Source organism: Armigeres subalbatus, chromosome 1, assembly GCF_024139115.2.
Source record: "Armigeres subalbatus isolate Guangzhou_Male chromosome 1, GZ_Asu_2, whole genome shotgun sequence".
NCBI classification, from domain to species: Eukaryota; Metazoa; Arthropoda; class Insecta; order Diptera; family Culicidae; genus Armigeres; species Armigeres subalbatus.
The window spans coordinates 150,219,094-150,236,975 of NC_085139.1; the positions used below are offsets into that span (position 1 = coordinate 150,219,094).

At 41.0% G+C, this 17,882-nt stretch overlaps 1 protein-coding gene and 1 long non-coding RNA gene across 2 annotated transcripts; one reads left to right on the top strand and one right to left on the bottom strand.

The window, feature by feature from the left end:
* Positions 1-3,553: 3,553 nt before the first annotated feature.
* LOC134206628 (uncharacterized) lies at positions 3,554-7,921 on the bottom strand. Its single transcript, XM_062682357.1, has 3 exons — positions 7,482-7,921; positions 5,156-7,340; positions 3,554-5,050 (listed from the first exon to the last, which is right to left on the bottom strand). Exons 1-3 carry the CDS (start codon positions 7,919-7,921, stop codon positions 3,554-3,556), a joined length of 4,122 nt encoding a protein of 1,373 aa, XP_062538341.1.
* A 1,560-nt stretch (positions 7,922-9,481) lies between these two features.
* On the top strand, positions 9,482-17,017 carry LOC134207371 (uncharacterized). Its single transcript, XR_009978366.1, has 3 exons — positions 9,482-9,654; positions 9,710-10,053; positions 16,720-17,017. It is a non-coding gene; the product is annotated as an uncharacterized LOC134207371 (long non-coding RNA).
* The last annotated feature ends 865 nt before the right edge of the window (positions 17,018-17,882 follow it).

Below are 17,882 nucleotides of genomic sequence, written 5' to 3' on the forward strand. Positions count from 1 at the left end.
AGAAGTTACGTATTGCTAATATTTTGCAACATTTTTTTTCTACCAATTAGACATATCCAGGAAAACGTAGCAGTGGAATAGTTTAAATTCTCCTATGGATTGAACTGCTTAATCAAGTCATCCTTATTCGATGTTACATCGCTGTAAATTGAGAGAATATGTTAAATATTGCAAAAGTCATATCCAGCTGATTATTACAGTACAATTGAGTCAGAAGTTCTGCTCAATATCATCCATGTTTTGGTTGTCCTCCATTTTTGTCTTATGTCCAGGAATCTTATTTATTTTCTCATTTAACACTGTGGTGGATTGCAAAATACAAGCAGTATTTTTCACTCAACACTCTTGCACGAAATGCAAATTATAATCCAATATGGAATATAAAACCTAAAATATTGCAGGCTATTCTAACAATTTAAAAAATCTTTTCATACCTTTGAAGGACGTGAACTTTTATTATTTGTGTCGTCGTAGGACAACAAGCTTTGAAACATGAAAATAAATAAAAGCAGATAAAGAATATAGGATAATCGAGGATACACATTTAATGATTCAAAATTACCCATGTTGACCTACACAACAAGATGAAAAGTACCCACAGGTATTTTTACTCCACTGAAGAGCACAGACAAATAGAATGAAACTGTCAGAAAAAATATTTTCACTCATTTTACAAAAAAAATGTCATCTGTTATCACAATCTCCGTCGGATATTATTAATTCTGCAGAGATTTTGTGAAATAGTTTCACCATCAGTTGAGTGGAAGGCTCGGCTTTTTTTGTTTTGGTAAAATGGCATGGAAATTGGCGTTTTGATGTTGCATGAAGAAGAAGGAGCAGAAAGATCTGTCTCATTTGGAGAATTAAACTCGAATTATAAGCCATTTTATAGAAAGCTCAAATGACAGGAGACCAAATACTAATATTTACATTTTACAAGGAACATTTGCGAAAATGAAATGAAATGATGATGATGATGACGAAATGATGATGGTTTACATGCAAATTTACCAAAACAAAGACCGAGCCGTCCACTCAAAATTTTGATCAGCTGTTCGAATCTGTCTCATAAAATGGCTTATAGGTAGTTTAAAAGCTATCGAATATAGATAGTAGAATCTATAGATGAGCGAAAGCATGGCCAAGTCGATTTTTTTGCCCGTGCACACGCGCATATGACATCACAGCCCTTAACGTTTCCATTGAAATCGTGACGTCATGCTCGTTTGGAGACACGTTTGATAGTTCGTTTGGAGACAGAGGATTTATCTTCGCTCATCTATATATTCCACTATCTATACTATATCGAATAAATCCAATGAGCCAATTTAAAAAAAATCAATCTTTTCATTAGAATAAAAATTTCTTTGCACAAGATGAACCGGCCTAGGGCCGAAAATCTCGTAAATAAAGTTAATTAAATTCAATTCAATTAGAATAAAAAAATATATTCAAGAATTTTACCGATTTGATGATAGTTCATTTTTATGCAGGATAGACGCATCCAAGTAAAAATATGAAGAAGACACACGACGGTGTTACCTTTAACAGATCCTACAGCACAGTATGTCTGTGTTATAAGTGTTTTAAGTGTTATATAAGAAAATAAAATTTCGAATAGAATTATTGTGTTTATTGTACAGTAAAAGAAAAGTCCAACCCCGTACTGCTTACCGTTTTTAATTAAATTGCTTCTAGAATTTTTGAGAAGAGTTTTAAAAACTTCTCCGTATGGTTTCCCGTGGAGAATTTTTTGATTATCATCTTTCTGCTTCTTCTTCTTCATGCAACATCAAAGCGCCAATAGGATCTCTTATATGGCTGTCATATATGGCTGAATATATGCAGTCAATATACTTATATAAGATTGTTGAATTTCTAGCCCCGCACAAACTAAAAATTGTTTGATAAAAAATGTTTATAATGGCAGCACTGAAGAAGGATGCGAGCCTCCCACTCCCTGAAAAAGCGAAAAAAGTATTGGGAAATAAAGGTTGCACGAAGTAAAAGAAGTCGAAGGATGATATTTGAAAAAATTGCACGGGGAAACATACGGGAAGTTTTTTAAAACTCTTCTCAAAAATTCTAGGAGTAATTTAATTAAAAACAGTTAGCAGTACGGGGTTGGACTTTCCTTCTACTGTATACCCGCATAGAAAAAAACTGTTTCGTATAATGTATAAATTATAAACTCATTTCAATACACACCGTTAACATCTACGTTGCTGTTCATTTACATTAAGACCATAATTGATTGTCAGTGTTGGATTATAAACTACATTATTTTCACAACAAACCATATTGTTAAAGTTTACAAAACAGTTGATGAATAATTATAAATAATCCGTCAATCGAAAGAATTCGACACTTTCCATTTCGTGCACCATATTTTTTGTTGACAAAAAAACACAAGTTCAGTTTAAATAACCCGTGTGTTGTAGGATTAAGATTCCAACCGATGGGGTCTATTTTATTCCTTCAGGTACGTGAAGTACCAATGGTACACTTTACTAAGCATTTGCCGTAATTTGCATTTAATTTTTTTAAATATTTTATACGTTTGCTTGTCGTAAGACGAGTTTGTACAATCCCATTTAATTCCACCACTTAATTGTACCTTGACATATACGTATTTCGACCTCAACAGTAAGGTCGTCTTCAGTGTCTCGTACTTGACTCGACTCTTAGACGAGACACTGAAGACGACCTTACTGTTGAGGTCGAAGTACGTATCTGTCAAGGTACAATTGTGGTGGAATTAAATGGGATTCTACAAACTCGTCTTACTACAGGTGAAGACATTCCACTAAAAAGCTCAAAATAATTTTCCTATACGTTTGGTTAAATTTCAGTGAACCAAAATGACGAAAGAAACTTTTGGCTACAAGGAAACACCCTTTGGCGAGCTCTTTGGTGTACGGCACAAGCGGAAGATTGGAAGGATCTGCAAATGCTATCTAAAATATAGGTCGGAAAACCGTCATCATGTGGCGTATTCAACCGACAGGATAGCGATTTTAGGCTCGCCTCCATGCTCAAATTCTTTTTGCTTTCTAATATTTGTCATTCTTTGTTTATATATAATAATCGTTAATATAAATACAGGATTTAAAAGTAATCTGTAAGTAGGTTTTTTAAAATTATTAAACTGAAAGAAATTGAAAATAAAAATCTAAAGCAATAATTTAACGCAAGGGGTACCGTTGCACAAATTCTCCTGATATGCTCCGATTATAACTTCAAAATAAGACTTATTGTTCGAATCTCCAAAAGTGGATAATATCTCAACATTATATTGTATAATGTTCGGACTCGGACTGTTAGCGGACTGTATAGATAGGGTCGGAATTAATGCACATAGAAAAACGTGAAGTTCAACTTTCAATCTCACTTTCGTTTATTGTAATTAATAATTTCACTTTCTTCTTCTTAGGATCATCTACTTGCTGCTGCGTGTTGATCGGTTGATAGTCGCGTAGAAACTGAAACCAACGTCCTGTTCGCGCTGTTTCATAGCTTGAGAGTGGTGTCGAGCTGCTCTATTTCCGCTGTCTCAAGTTAGCTGACTGTGAACGTCATCAATAATCAGTGGTGTTCCAGTTTGTTGGGGCAACTCTACAGTGCGGCGCCGAACATCTCCCCCCCCCCCCGGTTGAGTTACCTCAACAGCTGGAACTGGATCTGAGTGATTGTCTTCGATAGGAAGGACGGATATTTTGGTTATTGGACGTCGATAAGTTGAACCATCAGCGACCACATCGACCGCTCGCACAAGTCCATCGTCGCCAGGATATACCGCCGAAATTCGCCCTAACTTCCAGTAGAGAGGAGGCTGATTCCTATCGTGGAGCAGGACTACCATATCGGTACGGATGTTTGGCATGGTTCGAAGATTCTTCTTTCGCGGCTGAAGCGTGTTAAGATAGTCTCGGCTCCAAGCACGCCAAAAGTGTTCACGTAAGAGCTGCAAGTGCTGCCATCTATCCAAACGATTGGCGTTTAGATCTTCCAGTGATGGTTCCGCCATTGCGGTAAGTGGACGGCCAATAAGGTAATGCGCTGGAGTTATAACCAAGGGATCGGCGGGATCATTGGATACGACGAACAACGGGCGTGAATTCAGCACGGCTTCAATTTCGGCTAGTACTGTCGCGAACTCTTCAAATGTCAACTTGACGTTACCTACTATGCGTTTAAGATGCGTCTTGGCGGACTTAACCGCCGCTTCCCAAAGTCCTCCGAATTCAGGAGCGTCAGCTGGTATGAAATGCCACTCGATTTCTCGTGCATGACAAAACTGCTCGATACGCTGTACTGCTTGCTGGGAACGAAACTGATTGTAGAGCTCATGCATTTCGTTGTTGGCACCCTTGAAATTGGTAGCGTTGTCTGAGTGCAATTGTTGAATACACCCTCTGCGACTAATGAATCTCCTCAAACACGCCAAAAAAGCGTTGGTATTGAGCTCAGAAACTGCCTCCAAATGTACGGCCTTGGTGGCCATACAGACATATACAGCTATGTATGCCTTCACGAGCGCGGGTCGCCGTAAACCTTGCTTAATCCAGAACGGACCGGCATAGTCCACATCGGTTACAGCAAAAGGTGGTGATGGCACAACTCTGGATGTGGGAAGGTTACCCATTAGCTGGGTCGCGTCAGTTGGATTGCTTCTAAAGCATTTCACACAGCGCCGAGTAATCTGACGTATAGTTGAACGAGCATTAAGCAGCCAATATCGCTGACGCAAAGCGTTTATCAGACCTGTCTGACCGATGTGAAGTAACTCGATGTGCATTTCAAGAATCATTATCCACACGATAAGATCCTTATCAGGCAAGATGATTGGGTGACGACTTTCGAATGGCAGTATAGAGCGATCCAGAAATATTGGCCGGAGGTTCCCGATCCTTTTGCAAGACTCGTTTCGTACGACACGCTGGATCTCGTCGCCTAGATGAATATGCTGGATCACCTTGAGTATAGTCTCGGTTGAAGAGCGTATCTCGGGAACCGTCAAGATGCGTCCGGTTCTACCGTCATTCACATTCTTCTTGCGACAGTTGGTTACGAACCGTAAAACGCAACCGACGATTCGTTGCAGTTTTCGGAAGCTACTATATTAAGTAAAGAGGGGAAGTAATTCTATACTCACAATCGTTGCAGAAACAACCGCATTCATGTCTGGTAAGTCGTCATCAGGAATGGCTTCGGGACGAAGTACCACATATTCTCCATTGCCAAGGAAATCAGGGCCTTGCCACCAGAGTCGGTTAGCTTCTAGAACCCTTGGTATTTGGCCGCGTGAAACGATGTCAGCAGGGTTGTTTTCAGAACTGATGTATTCCCAACGGAAATTGTTGGTTTCGTCTTGGATCACGGTGATACGATTTCGCACGAAAAGCTTGAGTTCGTTGAGCGGCTTCTTGATCCAGGCTAGCACTATAGTACTGTCGCACCACAGCACGATTTCTTGAAATTCCATTTTTAACTCGGCAATCACCTTTTTTATCAAGCGCGTTAGCAAAAGTGCGCCACATAACTCCTTTCGAGGAATTGATAAGTCGTGTAGTGGGGCCAGTTTGGACTTGCTGGTCAACAGCGACATCGTCGCCGTCTTGTCGAGAAAAATGCTTCGAATGTACACACAGGCTCCGTACGCCACGGAGGAAGCATCAGAAAATCCATGTAATTCATAGAACATAACGTTGGAGCTGATTACACATCTGGGAACTTGAACCTTGTGAAGGTACGATAATGCCCTTTGGAGTTCTTGCCATTGTTGTGCACATTGTTCGTCGACTTGATCGTCCCATCCTACCTTAATTTTCCACAGATTCTGTGCGTGTAGCTTGGCAAGGACGATGGCTGGAGAGAACAAACCAAGAGGATCATAAAATTTTGCGATTTCGGCATACATTACCCGTTTGGTAATCGGCGCAATCGAAGTATATTCGATCTGGTTGGCGAGGAGTAATGTATCTGCATCTGGATCCCAAAGCAGACCCAGAACCTTTATGGTCTTGTTTGCTTCATATTCCGTTTTCGATACTTGGGTTTCCCGTTCTTCTGGTGGGACTTGCTGGAGGAATTCCAACGAATTGGAGCACCACTTGTGGATTGGGAAGCCACCGCGTGCCAACAGTTGCTTCAGTTGACGTTGTGCTTCAATAGCTTCCGATACCGTCTCGGCACCAGAAAGCATGTCGTCCATGTATACCTCGCGAGTGATTATTCGAGCTGCAATTGGGTATTCATCTCTTTCTTCCTCGGCCAGTTGAGCCAGGCATCGCGTAGCTTGGTACGGGGCCGATGCAGTACCGTACGTAACGGTGTCAAGTTCCAGTACTCGCAACGGATCTGATACTTGCTCTCGCCAAAATATTCGCTGATAGTGTTGGTGCTCTGGAGTTATCAGGATCTGTCGATACATTTTGGAGATGTCCGCCGTGAATGCAATCTTATGAGTGCGGAAGCGAAGCATTATAGAGAATAATTCGCTTTGCACCACCGGACCGACAAAGAGAACGTCATTGAGAGACAGGTTGGATGGATAAGATTTAGCGCTGGCATCAAATACCACCCGACATTTTGTGCTTGAGCTGGAGGGGCGCAAAACAGCATGATGCGGTAGATAGTAGTTCTGCTGGTTTGGTGGGTCATTCGATTCACTCAGTTGATGGCAGTGATTGAGTTCTTCGTACTCTCTGATGAAACTCACGTACTGCGCCTGGAGAGATGGATTGCGCAGTAATCTTTTTTCTAGCATCAGAAACCTTTTCAATGCTAAGTCTCGGCAGTCGTCCAGTTGAGTGACGGTTGGTTTAAACGACTGTTGCACTACGAATCTGCCAGTCGAATTACGTTTGTAGGTTGAGAGAAAGTGGGATTCACAGGCTACTTCTTCCCTGGATAGTTTAGGAATATTTGGCAGCTCCTCGATTTGCCAGAAACGTTGCATTTCGGATTCAATCTTTTCTATGGTTGCCACATTGGAGTGCTGTATCGACGTGTTGGAAACGTATGGCTCCTTGATGACACCTGCTACGATCCATCCCAGGTGGGTTTCTCGCAGCTGCGGTAACTTGTCGGACAGGCTTAGATGTCTTGGCTTCAGTATGTCGAAAAACAATTCTCCACCGATCAGCATGTCCACCTTATCCGGTGTGTGGAACGCTGGATCGGCTAGCACTACTCCTTCTGGAATACGCCATCCATTGACGTCTATTTTGCTGGTTGGGATTTTTCCAGTCACCTTTGGTGTGACCAGACACTCGAGACTGCAGTAGAACTTAGTCACTTTGGATCGGATCTTTACCAACGCATAGTCGCGAGCGTGACTTCGCAACTCGTTGATGCCAGTTATAGGAACATTTGCTCGCTATGTCTTGGCACCCCAGCAGTTGGTCATCTCCTCCGGTACAAAATTCACTTGGGAGCCAATATCAAGGAGGCCGCGGCAGGAATGAGGTTGGCCATACTTGAGCAGCAGTACGGTGTTCGAGCTGGTAGGTAAATAGCTTGAGCAGGATGTAGACACTTGGTGGTCTACCGGGAGATGTGTTTCCGGTACATCGATCGATGGGTCTTGTCTCGTTGAGGCATTGGTCATTACTGACGCTTTCGGTTGGATGACAGGTTCTCGAAGTGGTGCGACATCCTCATGCAGTATCGTATGATGGCGAGCGTTACATTTGCGACACGACTTTGAAGAAGAACAGCTTCTGGTAAGGTGTCCTTTCCGGAGACAATTGTAGCAAAGTCCAGCGGATCGCACCTTCTCCCTCTTCTGGGATGTGGGTAAAGAGGTAAAAGTTGAGCACTGGTAGTTGCGATGGGAACCACCACAAAAGTCACAGGCTATCTCGGTGGCCATCGGGTTGGCTGAGGCCGCATGACTCTTCTGCACTGGTTTCGTCATGTTAGTTGTTGGCCTTGGTTTGCTTGTTGACAAGGCTTGAGTTTGGAATGCCATCTCGCAGTTTTCCAGAATTTGAGCTCTGGACGTCAAGAACTTGATGGTCGGTTCGTACTTCAGAAGTTCTCCCTTTCATTGTGTGGACTCCCACGCCTTTCGTGTGGATTTGTCGAGGGCATTTGCGATTAGAAACACGACCATGTGTTCCGAAACGCCAGTCATCTCCTGCTTGAGATAGCGCAAGCCTTCCACATGTCTTGTTACCTCATTCAGTAGGGATCGTAGCTCCTTATGCGATTCGGTCGTCATTCTCCTGAGCGACTGCAAACCCTGGAGGTGGGATTCCACAATCACTCGTTTGTTTTCGAATCGGTCGGTGAGAATGTTCCAGGCTTGTTTATAATTTCCTTCACTCAACACTTTGGCATCCAACACCCCAGCCGCTTCCCCGACGAGTGCCTTTTCGAGGTGATACAATTTCATTGCCTCAGTATCCCCTGAGTTGGCCATCAGGTCCAAAAAAATCGCCTTGAATTTCGGCCAACTGGCGTAGTTGCCGTCGAATGTGGGGATTGGTGCTTTTAGGGGTTGTTGTTGCACAATTACTTGGGGTGTCGTTGCTGGAGCGGCTCGGTCTTTGGCCACCAATATCAGCTCTTCTACATTCGTTGATACCAGGTCGAAAAGATCCTCGAAATCTTGATATACTTCTGCTTGTTTGTGCATTGCTGCTTCTGGGATGAGCGCCATTACCGTACTGTGAAATCCATTGTATCATTGACGAATACATAGACGGAGTGGTGGCCATTTTTTCGGGCACCACTATATACCCCTGGGGAGTGACGGATTACAATTATTACAATCACTCGACCATTGAGAAGCCCCTCAATTCAAATCACGTCAGTTTGACAACAGTTGTCATTTCCATTTTTGTTTACCTCCTGTTTCTGATTCAAAAATCAATTCGGCATCAACATTTCAAAAGGGCGGAACTGACAATTGTAAACAAATCTAGTTTTCATTGTAATTAGATATAAAACATCCAAATTAATAATCTAAATCAATATGTTTCATAAAAATATCTAATACTATATCCGCACTACGATTGAATAACATGTTATTCGCGCTTTGGTGTTATTCGGCCAATAACATGTTTTTCGAAGGTAATATTCCCATACATTTCTGACAGCCGAATAACACCTTTGAATAACATGATATTGCGAATAACATGATCGAATTTGCTGCTCGACTGAAGGCCGAAGACCCTGCGCATTTGCTTGACGTCAGGTAAAGTGTAATTTCGCGTGTCCAATTGGATTTTGCGGAATGTCATCTATGATTTCCTATTTTCGTCTTCTAGCTGCTCTTGAATCAGCTGAGTATCAACATTTTTCAAGTTTACAATTTTTTATTGAATAATTTGCTAAATTTAATGAATAATTCTCGCTTAACTTTTCAGAAGGACCTAAGTAACATTTTTTTCATGAATTAATTTGAGTAGTGCAATCAAAATCTTTCATATTGGTCTGTTGATTGCGCTATTCAAATTAATTCATGAAAAAAATGTTACTTAGGACCTTTTGAAAAGTTAAGCGAGAATTATGTCAATCAATTATTAGACTCGTAGACTCCGAGATCAAAATACAGTGCGGGGCTCGCGTATACTTCGTTTTCGGAAACTAAGGCCTGGTTATTGTTATTCTACCATTTCTCCTACAAATACGCTATTCAGCAGGGTAAGTTCAGTTTATGATTTTTCAACTTTGGAAATAATGTCTTTGTTTATGCTAGATGTGCTGAGTCCCAATTGACTATCGCAGAAACAACGAGTAGCAGCAGCGATTTCTCCACTACCGGTTGAGAGGATTATGGAGATTCAGCTGCGCAGGAAGCAGGACAAAGTCCGAAGGATGGAGACCAAATTGAGGTATACGAGCGGTATGAACAACAAACGCAGACTACGGCCTACTACAACGATATATCTATAGTTCGAGTTCAAGTACGGCTGCCACGATGAAAACAACAAATGGAAGGTTTACGTGGCGCCAAGGAACAATATTTCAGGTGACATGGTGGTTTGGTCGTTTCGAGTAATATAGATCCGTTGATCAGTCAGTGGAACTGAAGGGCTTCAGGTATGTACATCTTTTATTTATACATACATTTATGTATAGCAATCTGATTTGTTTTATAGAATCGAATTGATTAATTTCTTTGAACTGAACTTTTCTAATGTTTTATTTTAATGAAATTATGGAGGATGTTGAAAATCGTCTCTGTTGTTATTACATCACCCAGAGGGACATTGCCTTCTCACAGCTTAATGTTGATGAAGCACTTTCTTAAGTGTTAACTCAACTGCAAGGTTCCCAAGGCACTGTAGTACATTGATTCTCATGTGACTAAGCGAGTCAAAACAATTTCCGAAAGGAACACTTTTGCGATTCCTAGAGATTCCTGAGTTTCGAAAAAAAGTCCTACGGAATCCAAAGAGACCTGTTCAGAACTCCAAACTGAATCCTTCTGTGATTCCAAACGAAATCCTTCTACGATTTATAACGGAATCTTCCTGCTATTTTGAATCGATCCCTCCTGTGATTCCGAATGGACGGAATGGTGAAACGGAATACTTTACTTACTTATGTGTACACCCCGAGTGGTGCAAGTGAAAGATCTCCATCCAGAGTGATGTCTAGCTGTTGCCTTAATTTATTGCCAAGTTAAGATTCGGTCGACTTCTTTTATTTCTTTGTGGAGATTTCGCCGCAATGAGCCTCTAGGTCTGCCTCTGCTACGATGTCCATCTGGGTTGTACTCTAATATATGTTTACAGATTTCGTTTCCGCTTCTACGTCCGCTGGCCTACCCTGCCCCACTTCCGTTCACGAATTTCAGTTGATATCGACCTCTGATGACAACGACTATGGAGCTCATTGTAAGTAAGTTGTAAACAGTTGTTCAAAAAGTATTTTTTTAGGATTCGAAAAGAAATCTTTTTGAGATTTGAAAAGGATTTTTTTCAGGATTCGTAAAGGAATTCTGTTAGGATTAGGATTATGAAAGCTAACCTTTTGGAAATTCGAAAAGAACGAAAGGAATTCTTTTGTTATTTTTCGGGTCCCTTCTGTGATTCTAAACGGAAGTCTCCTGCAATTCTGAACGGAATCCCTTGCGATCTGAGCCAAATTTTCTTCATTTCCGTACGGATTCCTTCTACGATTCCGAAAAGTAAGCAGCTGGGAATCCATTAGGGATTTGAAAGGGAAACCTTTTAGTATTTTAAACAGAATCCTCTATAGAATACCTATAGGTATTCCGAATCCTTTTGAGATTCAGAAATAAATCCTTTGTGATTATAAAAGAAATGTTTCTGAAACCTGGGAAATCATTTTAGGATTCTAAATGGAATCCATTTGGGATTTGAAAAGGAATTCTCATAGTTTCTGAAAGTAATTCTTTTTGGATTCAAAACGGCATGGGAAATCGAAAGGGATCTTTTTGGGATACTGAAAGAAATTTTAGAATTAAAAAAAAATTGTCATTTAGAAATAAAATCTTTTACAATTCAGAAAGGAATCCTTTTGCAATTCCGAAAAATAATCTTGTGATTTCTCAAAGGAATCCTTTTACCATTCTTAAAAGAATTCTTCTGTTATTAAGGAAATCCTTTTGCGATCCGAACGTATTTTTTGTGCATTTTTGAACGTTTTGGGATTTAGAATAAAAAACTCTTTTGGTATTTCAAACTGAATTCTTTACTGCCGTTATACGTATAACTGTCCCATGTATACATATAAAATCCCAGTAAACATGGGACAAATATGCGTATGACAGGCCTGGTAACGAATCACTTTTTAGTGACTTCCCAAGTAACCATGGAGCTATATATGCTTGTGAAATATACAGCATTAAAAGATGATTTAAAGTAGGAAAGGGCACTTCTTCTTCTTCTTATTGGCATTACATCCCCACACTGAGACAGAGCCGCCTCGCAGCTTAGTGTTCATTAAGCACTTCCACAGTTATTAACTGCGATGTTTCTAAGCCAAGTTACCATTTTTGCATTCGTATATCATGAGGCTAACACGATGATACTTTTATGCCCAGGGAAGTCGAGACAATTTCCAATCCGAAAATTGCCTAGACCGGCACCGGGAATCGAACCCAGCCACCCTCAGCATGGTCTTGCTTTGTAGCCGCGCGTCTTACCGCACGGCTAAGGAGGGCCCTTATAAGACCGAATTAATGGTTCATTACTTTGACATGTTGAAATAAAGCATCAGTAATACATCGCTGCTTTTTGCTGCTGATTTAGAGTATCGTTGTCTGTCAGTTTATAAATAAATGCAACTTCACATCGTTAAAACTGATTTAATGCAATTAGTATTTAGCTTTATGATTTAGATATGTGCAATTTTGTAATGCTTGGTGGTACTTGGATTGGTCACTTTTTTCGAGTTAGTAACTAAAAAGTCTCTTTTTTCGACCTTAAGTTACCAAAGTCACTTTACACTCTGCCAGATTCCAATGAAAATTCCTTGAAAATGGCTTGAACACCCACCTGATCGATTCTGTAAACATACTAGAGGTAATGTAAAAGCGTTGGGTAATCGTTCTTAAAGTCGATCAAACGTCCAATGCCATATAGACAATTTGAGTCAATTAATTTTCCTTTTGGCACTATTGTTTTATTTTAATATATTTAGTGAGGTTTTAAAAACTATTATCTATGAATTGATTTTTTTTGTATATGTGATCAACGTTTCAGAACAAAAATGAAATAACGTGTTTTTGTTGCTAAATATACATAAAGAAATCATGTTAAATTAATAATTAAATTAATAATAAAAACATAATCGACCGAACTACAACAAATCATTGCATCATTTTCCCTTTTTCTTTTAGGACTCATTGGTTGAACGACTACCCTGTGAATTCTGCCCTCGAATTTAGCATGTTGCGTTCATCCCGAGCTCATCTATGCCTGCGTATAGGAGCTAAAACTGGCACAGTCGCATTGAGTCGTTGTTTGAGGAATATTCGATTACTCCAACAAGAACGATCTAGTGGCTTTTTGTCTGCTGTTGAACGATAATGTCATAGAAAAATCTGGTACTCTAATGGTCCACCAGACCCTGGGCTCCGTTTGGCCATTTTCAACCTCCCCCCCGAAATCTTTGAAAATTTTTGTATGGATTGTCACACTTCGGTCAACCCCCTCCCCCCTCTGAGCGTTACGTAATTTTTTGATGCGGCCTAAAGACATTACACTAAAAGCTCAAAATAATTTTCTTAACCTCCAGGAATTCCCAATGGAATCCTCTCTTTTATCGTTGTTCGTTATCTATTGAGAGCGATTTCTGCAAACCCTGCTCCAGGGATTTACAATGGATTCCTCTCCAATTCCTCTCTCTCCCAAAACAAAATCCTCCTGGCATTTCCAATGGAATTCTTTAAGGAATTACCAAATGGAATCTTCCTGGGCATCTGAATCGAATTCTGCAGGGATTTCTAATAGAATCCTTCAGGGAGTCCCTGAAATCCTTCAGGTATTCTTTGTGGAATCTTCCAGGTATTCCCGATGAAATCCTTCAGGGATTCCCTTTGGATCCCAATTCAGGAATTCCCTGTGGAAGCGTTCAGGGGCTCTGGTGGACCTCCAGGGATCTCGATGGGATCCTCCGGCAACGAGTTTAGTATTATTCAATATAATTCTGCCTAATCTTTACAGATACGTATTTCGGCCTCAACTGTAACGCTGTCTTTAGTGTCTCGTATTTGCCTCGACGGCACCATAAAAACGAAAGGTGCCGTGTTCGACAACTTTTGTACGATTTCATTTCCGTTGTCACCCTTCGATCAGTGTTTCGAAAGGATCATTCTAGTTCTCTAACAAAATTTGAGCACATAACAGGGAGTTAGTGGCATCTTATCAAAAATTGGCTATTTTATATGTAAATCTTTTGTCCAGTCAATTTTGCACCATAGTGTAAAACAAAGACATCACCTCAGTTCGTTCAGCTGAGATGATTGATTTAAAGGGGATGGACAAAACAATTAGGATAGGCAAATTTTGGGTAAAATTAGATGTGTTGTAACTATTTTAGTTATCATCCGATTTTGACAATTCAGACATGCCCGAACTAGAAAATTAATGCAGTTTGACGGTATGTCCATGGAACCGACTATGGCCACCGGATTCCGGAGATATTCCGGGTTTTTCGGAGGTAGGTTCAAAACCGTAAATTTGAGGTGGATATTAGGAGAAGTTGTGGCTAAAAATTGAATAATATTAGTAACCACAAATGAAGTAGGGCTCTTGCTGATTGGAACCATATATTTAGATTTGGAATCGGACCAGAATCAAGTGAGATATGGCCATTTGTTTAAAATCGGTTCCTATCGATACTTATCAAAGGGGTCAGGCCACAACTTCATTTGAATCTCGCTTTTTGATAGATGGTCCACTATGATTTTATTCTAGAAGGCCTCTAATGTGTCAAAAATGAAAATCCAATTGAATAAAAGGATCCTGGAGTCGCTGGGATATCTCCGGGGAACCTGTGAATGGGGACATTTAAGTTTTAGCACCAACATCAGTCATTCGACGGCTCTTTTTTCATGGTTTTCGATCAGGAAGCGAAGTATGAATATAAAATGGTTCATTGACGGATCTGACCGCTTCCAGGATCAACGGATTGGCCCCGGGGAACCTATTGAAGGGGACATTTTAGTTTTACCACCAAAACCAGTCGTTCGACGGCTCTTTTTTCATGGTTTTCGATCAGGAAGCGAAGTATGAATATAAAATGGTCCATTGACGGATCTGACCGCTTCCAGGACCTACTGATTGCCTCCTAAGAACCTATGGAAGAGGACATTTTATTTTTAGCACCAAAACCAGTCATTCGACGGCTCTTTTTTCATGGTTTTCGATCAGGAAGCAAAGTATGAATATAAAATGGTCCATTGTCGGCTCTGACCGCTTCCAGGACCTACTGATTGCCCCCGAGGAACCTGTGTATGAGGACATTTTAGTTTTAGCACTAAAACCAGTCATTCGATTTTCGATCAGGAAGTGAAGTATGAATTCAAGACCCACGGATTGCTCCTGGAGAATCTGTGTAAGGGAACATTTTATTTTAAGCATCAAAACCAATCATTCAACGGCTCTTTTCTAGTGGTTTCGATTAGTAATCAAGAAACGAATATAAAAGGGACCATTAAGGGCTCTGACCGCTTTCTGGACCAACAGATTGGCCCAGGAAACCTGTGGAAGGGGACATTTTAGTTGCAGCACCAAAACTAGTCATACAACGGCTCTGGTTTTGGTGCTAAAACTGAATTGTCCTCTTCCACAGGTTCCCCGAGGAAAATTCGTAGACCCTGGAAGCGGTCAGAGCCGTCAATAGACCATTTTATATTCATACTTTGCTTCCTGATCGAGAACCATGAAAAAAGAGCAGTCGAATGACTGGTTTTGGTGGTAAAACTAAAATGTCCCCTTCCACAGGTTCCCCGGGGCCAATCCGTAGATCCTGGAAGCGGTCAGAGCCGTCAATGGACCATTTTATATTCATACTTCGCTTCCTGATCGAGAACCATGAAAAAAGAGCCGTCGAATGACTGGTTTTGGTGGTAAAACTAAAATGTCCCCTTCCACAGGTTCCCCGGGGCCAATCCGTAGGTCTTGAAAGCGGTCAGGGCCGTCAATGGAATATTTTATATTCATGCTTCGCTTCCTGATCGAAAACCATGAAAAAAGAGCCTTCGAATGACTGGTTTTGGTGGTAAAACTAAAATGTCCCCTTCCACAGGTTCCCCGGGGCCAATCCGTAGATCCTGGAAGCGGTCAGAGCCGTCAATGGACCATTTTATATTCATACTTCGCTTCCTGATCGAAAACCATGAAAAAAGAACCGTCGAATGACTGGTTTTGGTGGTAAAACTAAAATGTCCTTCCACAGGTTCCCCGGGGCCAATCCGTAGGTCTTGAAAGCGGTCAGAGCCGTCAATGGATTATTTTATATTCATGCTTCGCTTCCTGATCGAAAACCATGAAAAACAGCCGTCGAATGACTGATTTTGGTACAAAAATTTAAATGTCCCCATTCACAGGTTCCCCGGCGACGTCCCAGCGACTCCAGGATCCGTTTATTCAATTGGTTTTTCATTCTTGACACATTAGAGGCCTTCTAGAATAAAATCATAGTGGACCATCTATCAAAAAGCGAGATTCAAATGAAGTTGTGGCCTGACCCCTTTGATAAGTATCGATAGGAACCGATTTTAAAGAAATGGCCATATCTCATATGATTCTGGTCCGATTCCAAATCTAAATATATGGTTCCAATCAGCAAGAGCCCTACTTCATTTGTGGTTACTAATATTATCCAATTTTTAACCACAACTTCTCCTAATATCCACCTCAAATTTACGGTTTTAAACCCGGAATATCTCCGGAATCCGTTCGCCGTAGTCGGTTGGACATGCCGTGCCATGGACATACCGTCAAACTGCATTAATTTTTTAGTTCAGGCATGCCTGAATTGTCAAAATCGTATGATAACTAAGGTTGTTACAACACATCTAATTTTACCCAAAATTTGCCTATCCTAATTATTTTGTCCATCCCCTGTATAACACTATGGGTTTCCAGGCCATCTATCTAAAGTTCTGTTTTGGAGTAATACTTCCTACAGGCTCTCGGTTCAATTTTGTAGTACGAGAAAAGACAAAAACTCTGTTTACACTTTTATGTACTACGAACGATTCTGATGTTTTTTTTTTCTATTCAACAGATATCAGCGACGAGAGCTAAACATTGCTGAACGCCGTCTACAACGTACTCTCTCAAATTTTATGCCTTCGACTAATACCTATTGCAAGAGAGTTCGTGGGGCAGCATCAGGCGGGATTATGGGCGGACCAGACCAGGTGTTCACCGTACGCCAGATATCGCAGAAATGCCTTGAATACAATGTACCCACGCATCATCTATTCATCGACTTCAAAGCCGCTAACACACGAACGCGGATTTCCGGATAAGCTGATACGGTTGATCAAGGACGATGGATTGGCTGATGTGCATAGTTAGAGTTTCGGGGGCATTCTCGAGTCCCTTTGAAATGCGCAAGATGATGGTCTTTCGTGCCTGCTATTCAACAACGCTTTGGAGGGAGTCATACGAAGATCAGGCATTGACACGAGTTGTTCGATTTTCACGAAGCCCATTCAGTTATTTGGTTTCGCCGATGACATTGATGTTATGGCATGTAACTTTGAGAAGCCTACATCAGACATGATAGGAAGAGGTTCAAGAGAAGACAATATGCCACCCACCACGAGTTTGTTCCGGTGGCGACGAAAATGAGATGGTATAAGAATGATCGAGTAGAGTTCGCCGGCGTACCGAACTTTTTTTACTATCTACAAAACGCTTATTTGACCTACAGTCCTCACAAGATCTGGACGATGCTTGGAGTTTTTGAAAAGAAAATGTTGCATACCATCTACCGTGGGGTGCAGATGGCGGGCGATACGTGACGGAGGAGAATGAACCACGAGTTACATCAGCGAGCAAGGTAGAACGATCAGGCTCTCACTCTCATCGAAGCACACTATAGCCATTTACGAACCTCCTTTTATTGTGCAAGCATAAAGCCTGTCCACGTTAAATTTCGGACCCCCTTCTTATAATGCGATTTTTAAAAAGTTTCACAAACTAGTGAGACGATCAATTTACTTGACCACTGAATCTTTCTCCATTATGTAAATGCTTTCAGCATGCTTTAAACACCCTCAAATTGATAAAATGACGACAAATCAATTGGACATTACCTAAGTGTCCGAAATTAAACGTGGACAGGCTTTAAATGTATATATGGTCGATGATAGGCTAAACGACACTAAACACCTATTGCGTTGAGGAACATGCGACACTTTTTGTGATTAATAAAGGAAG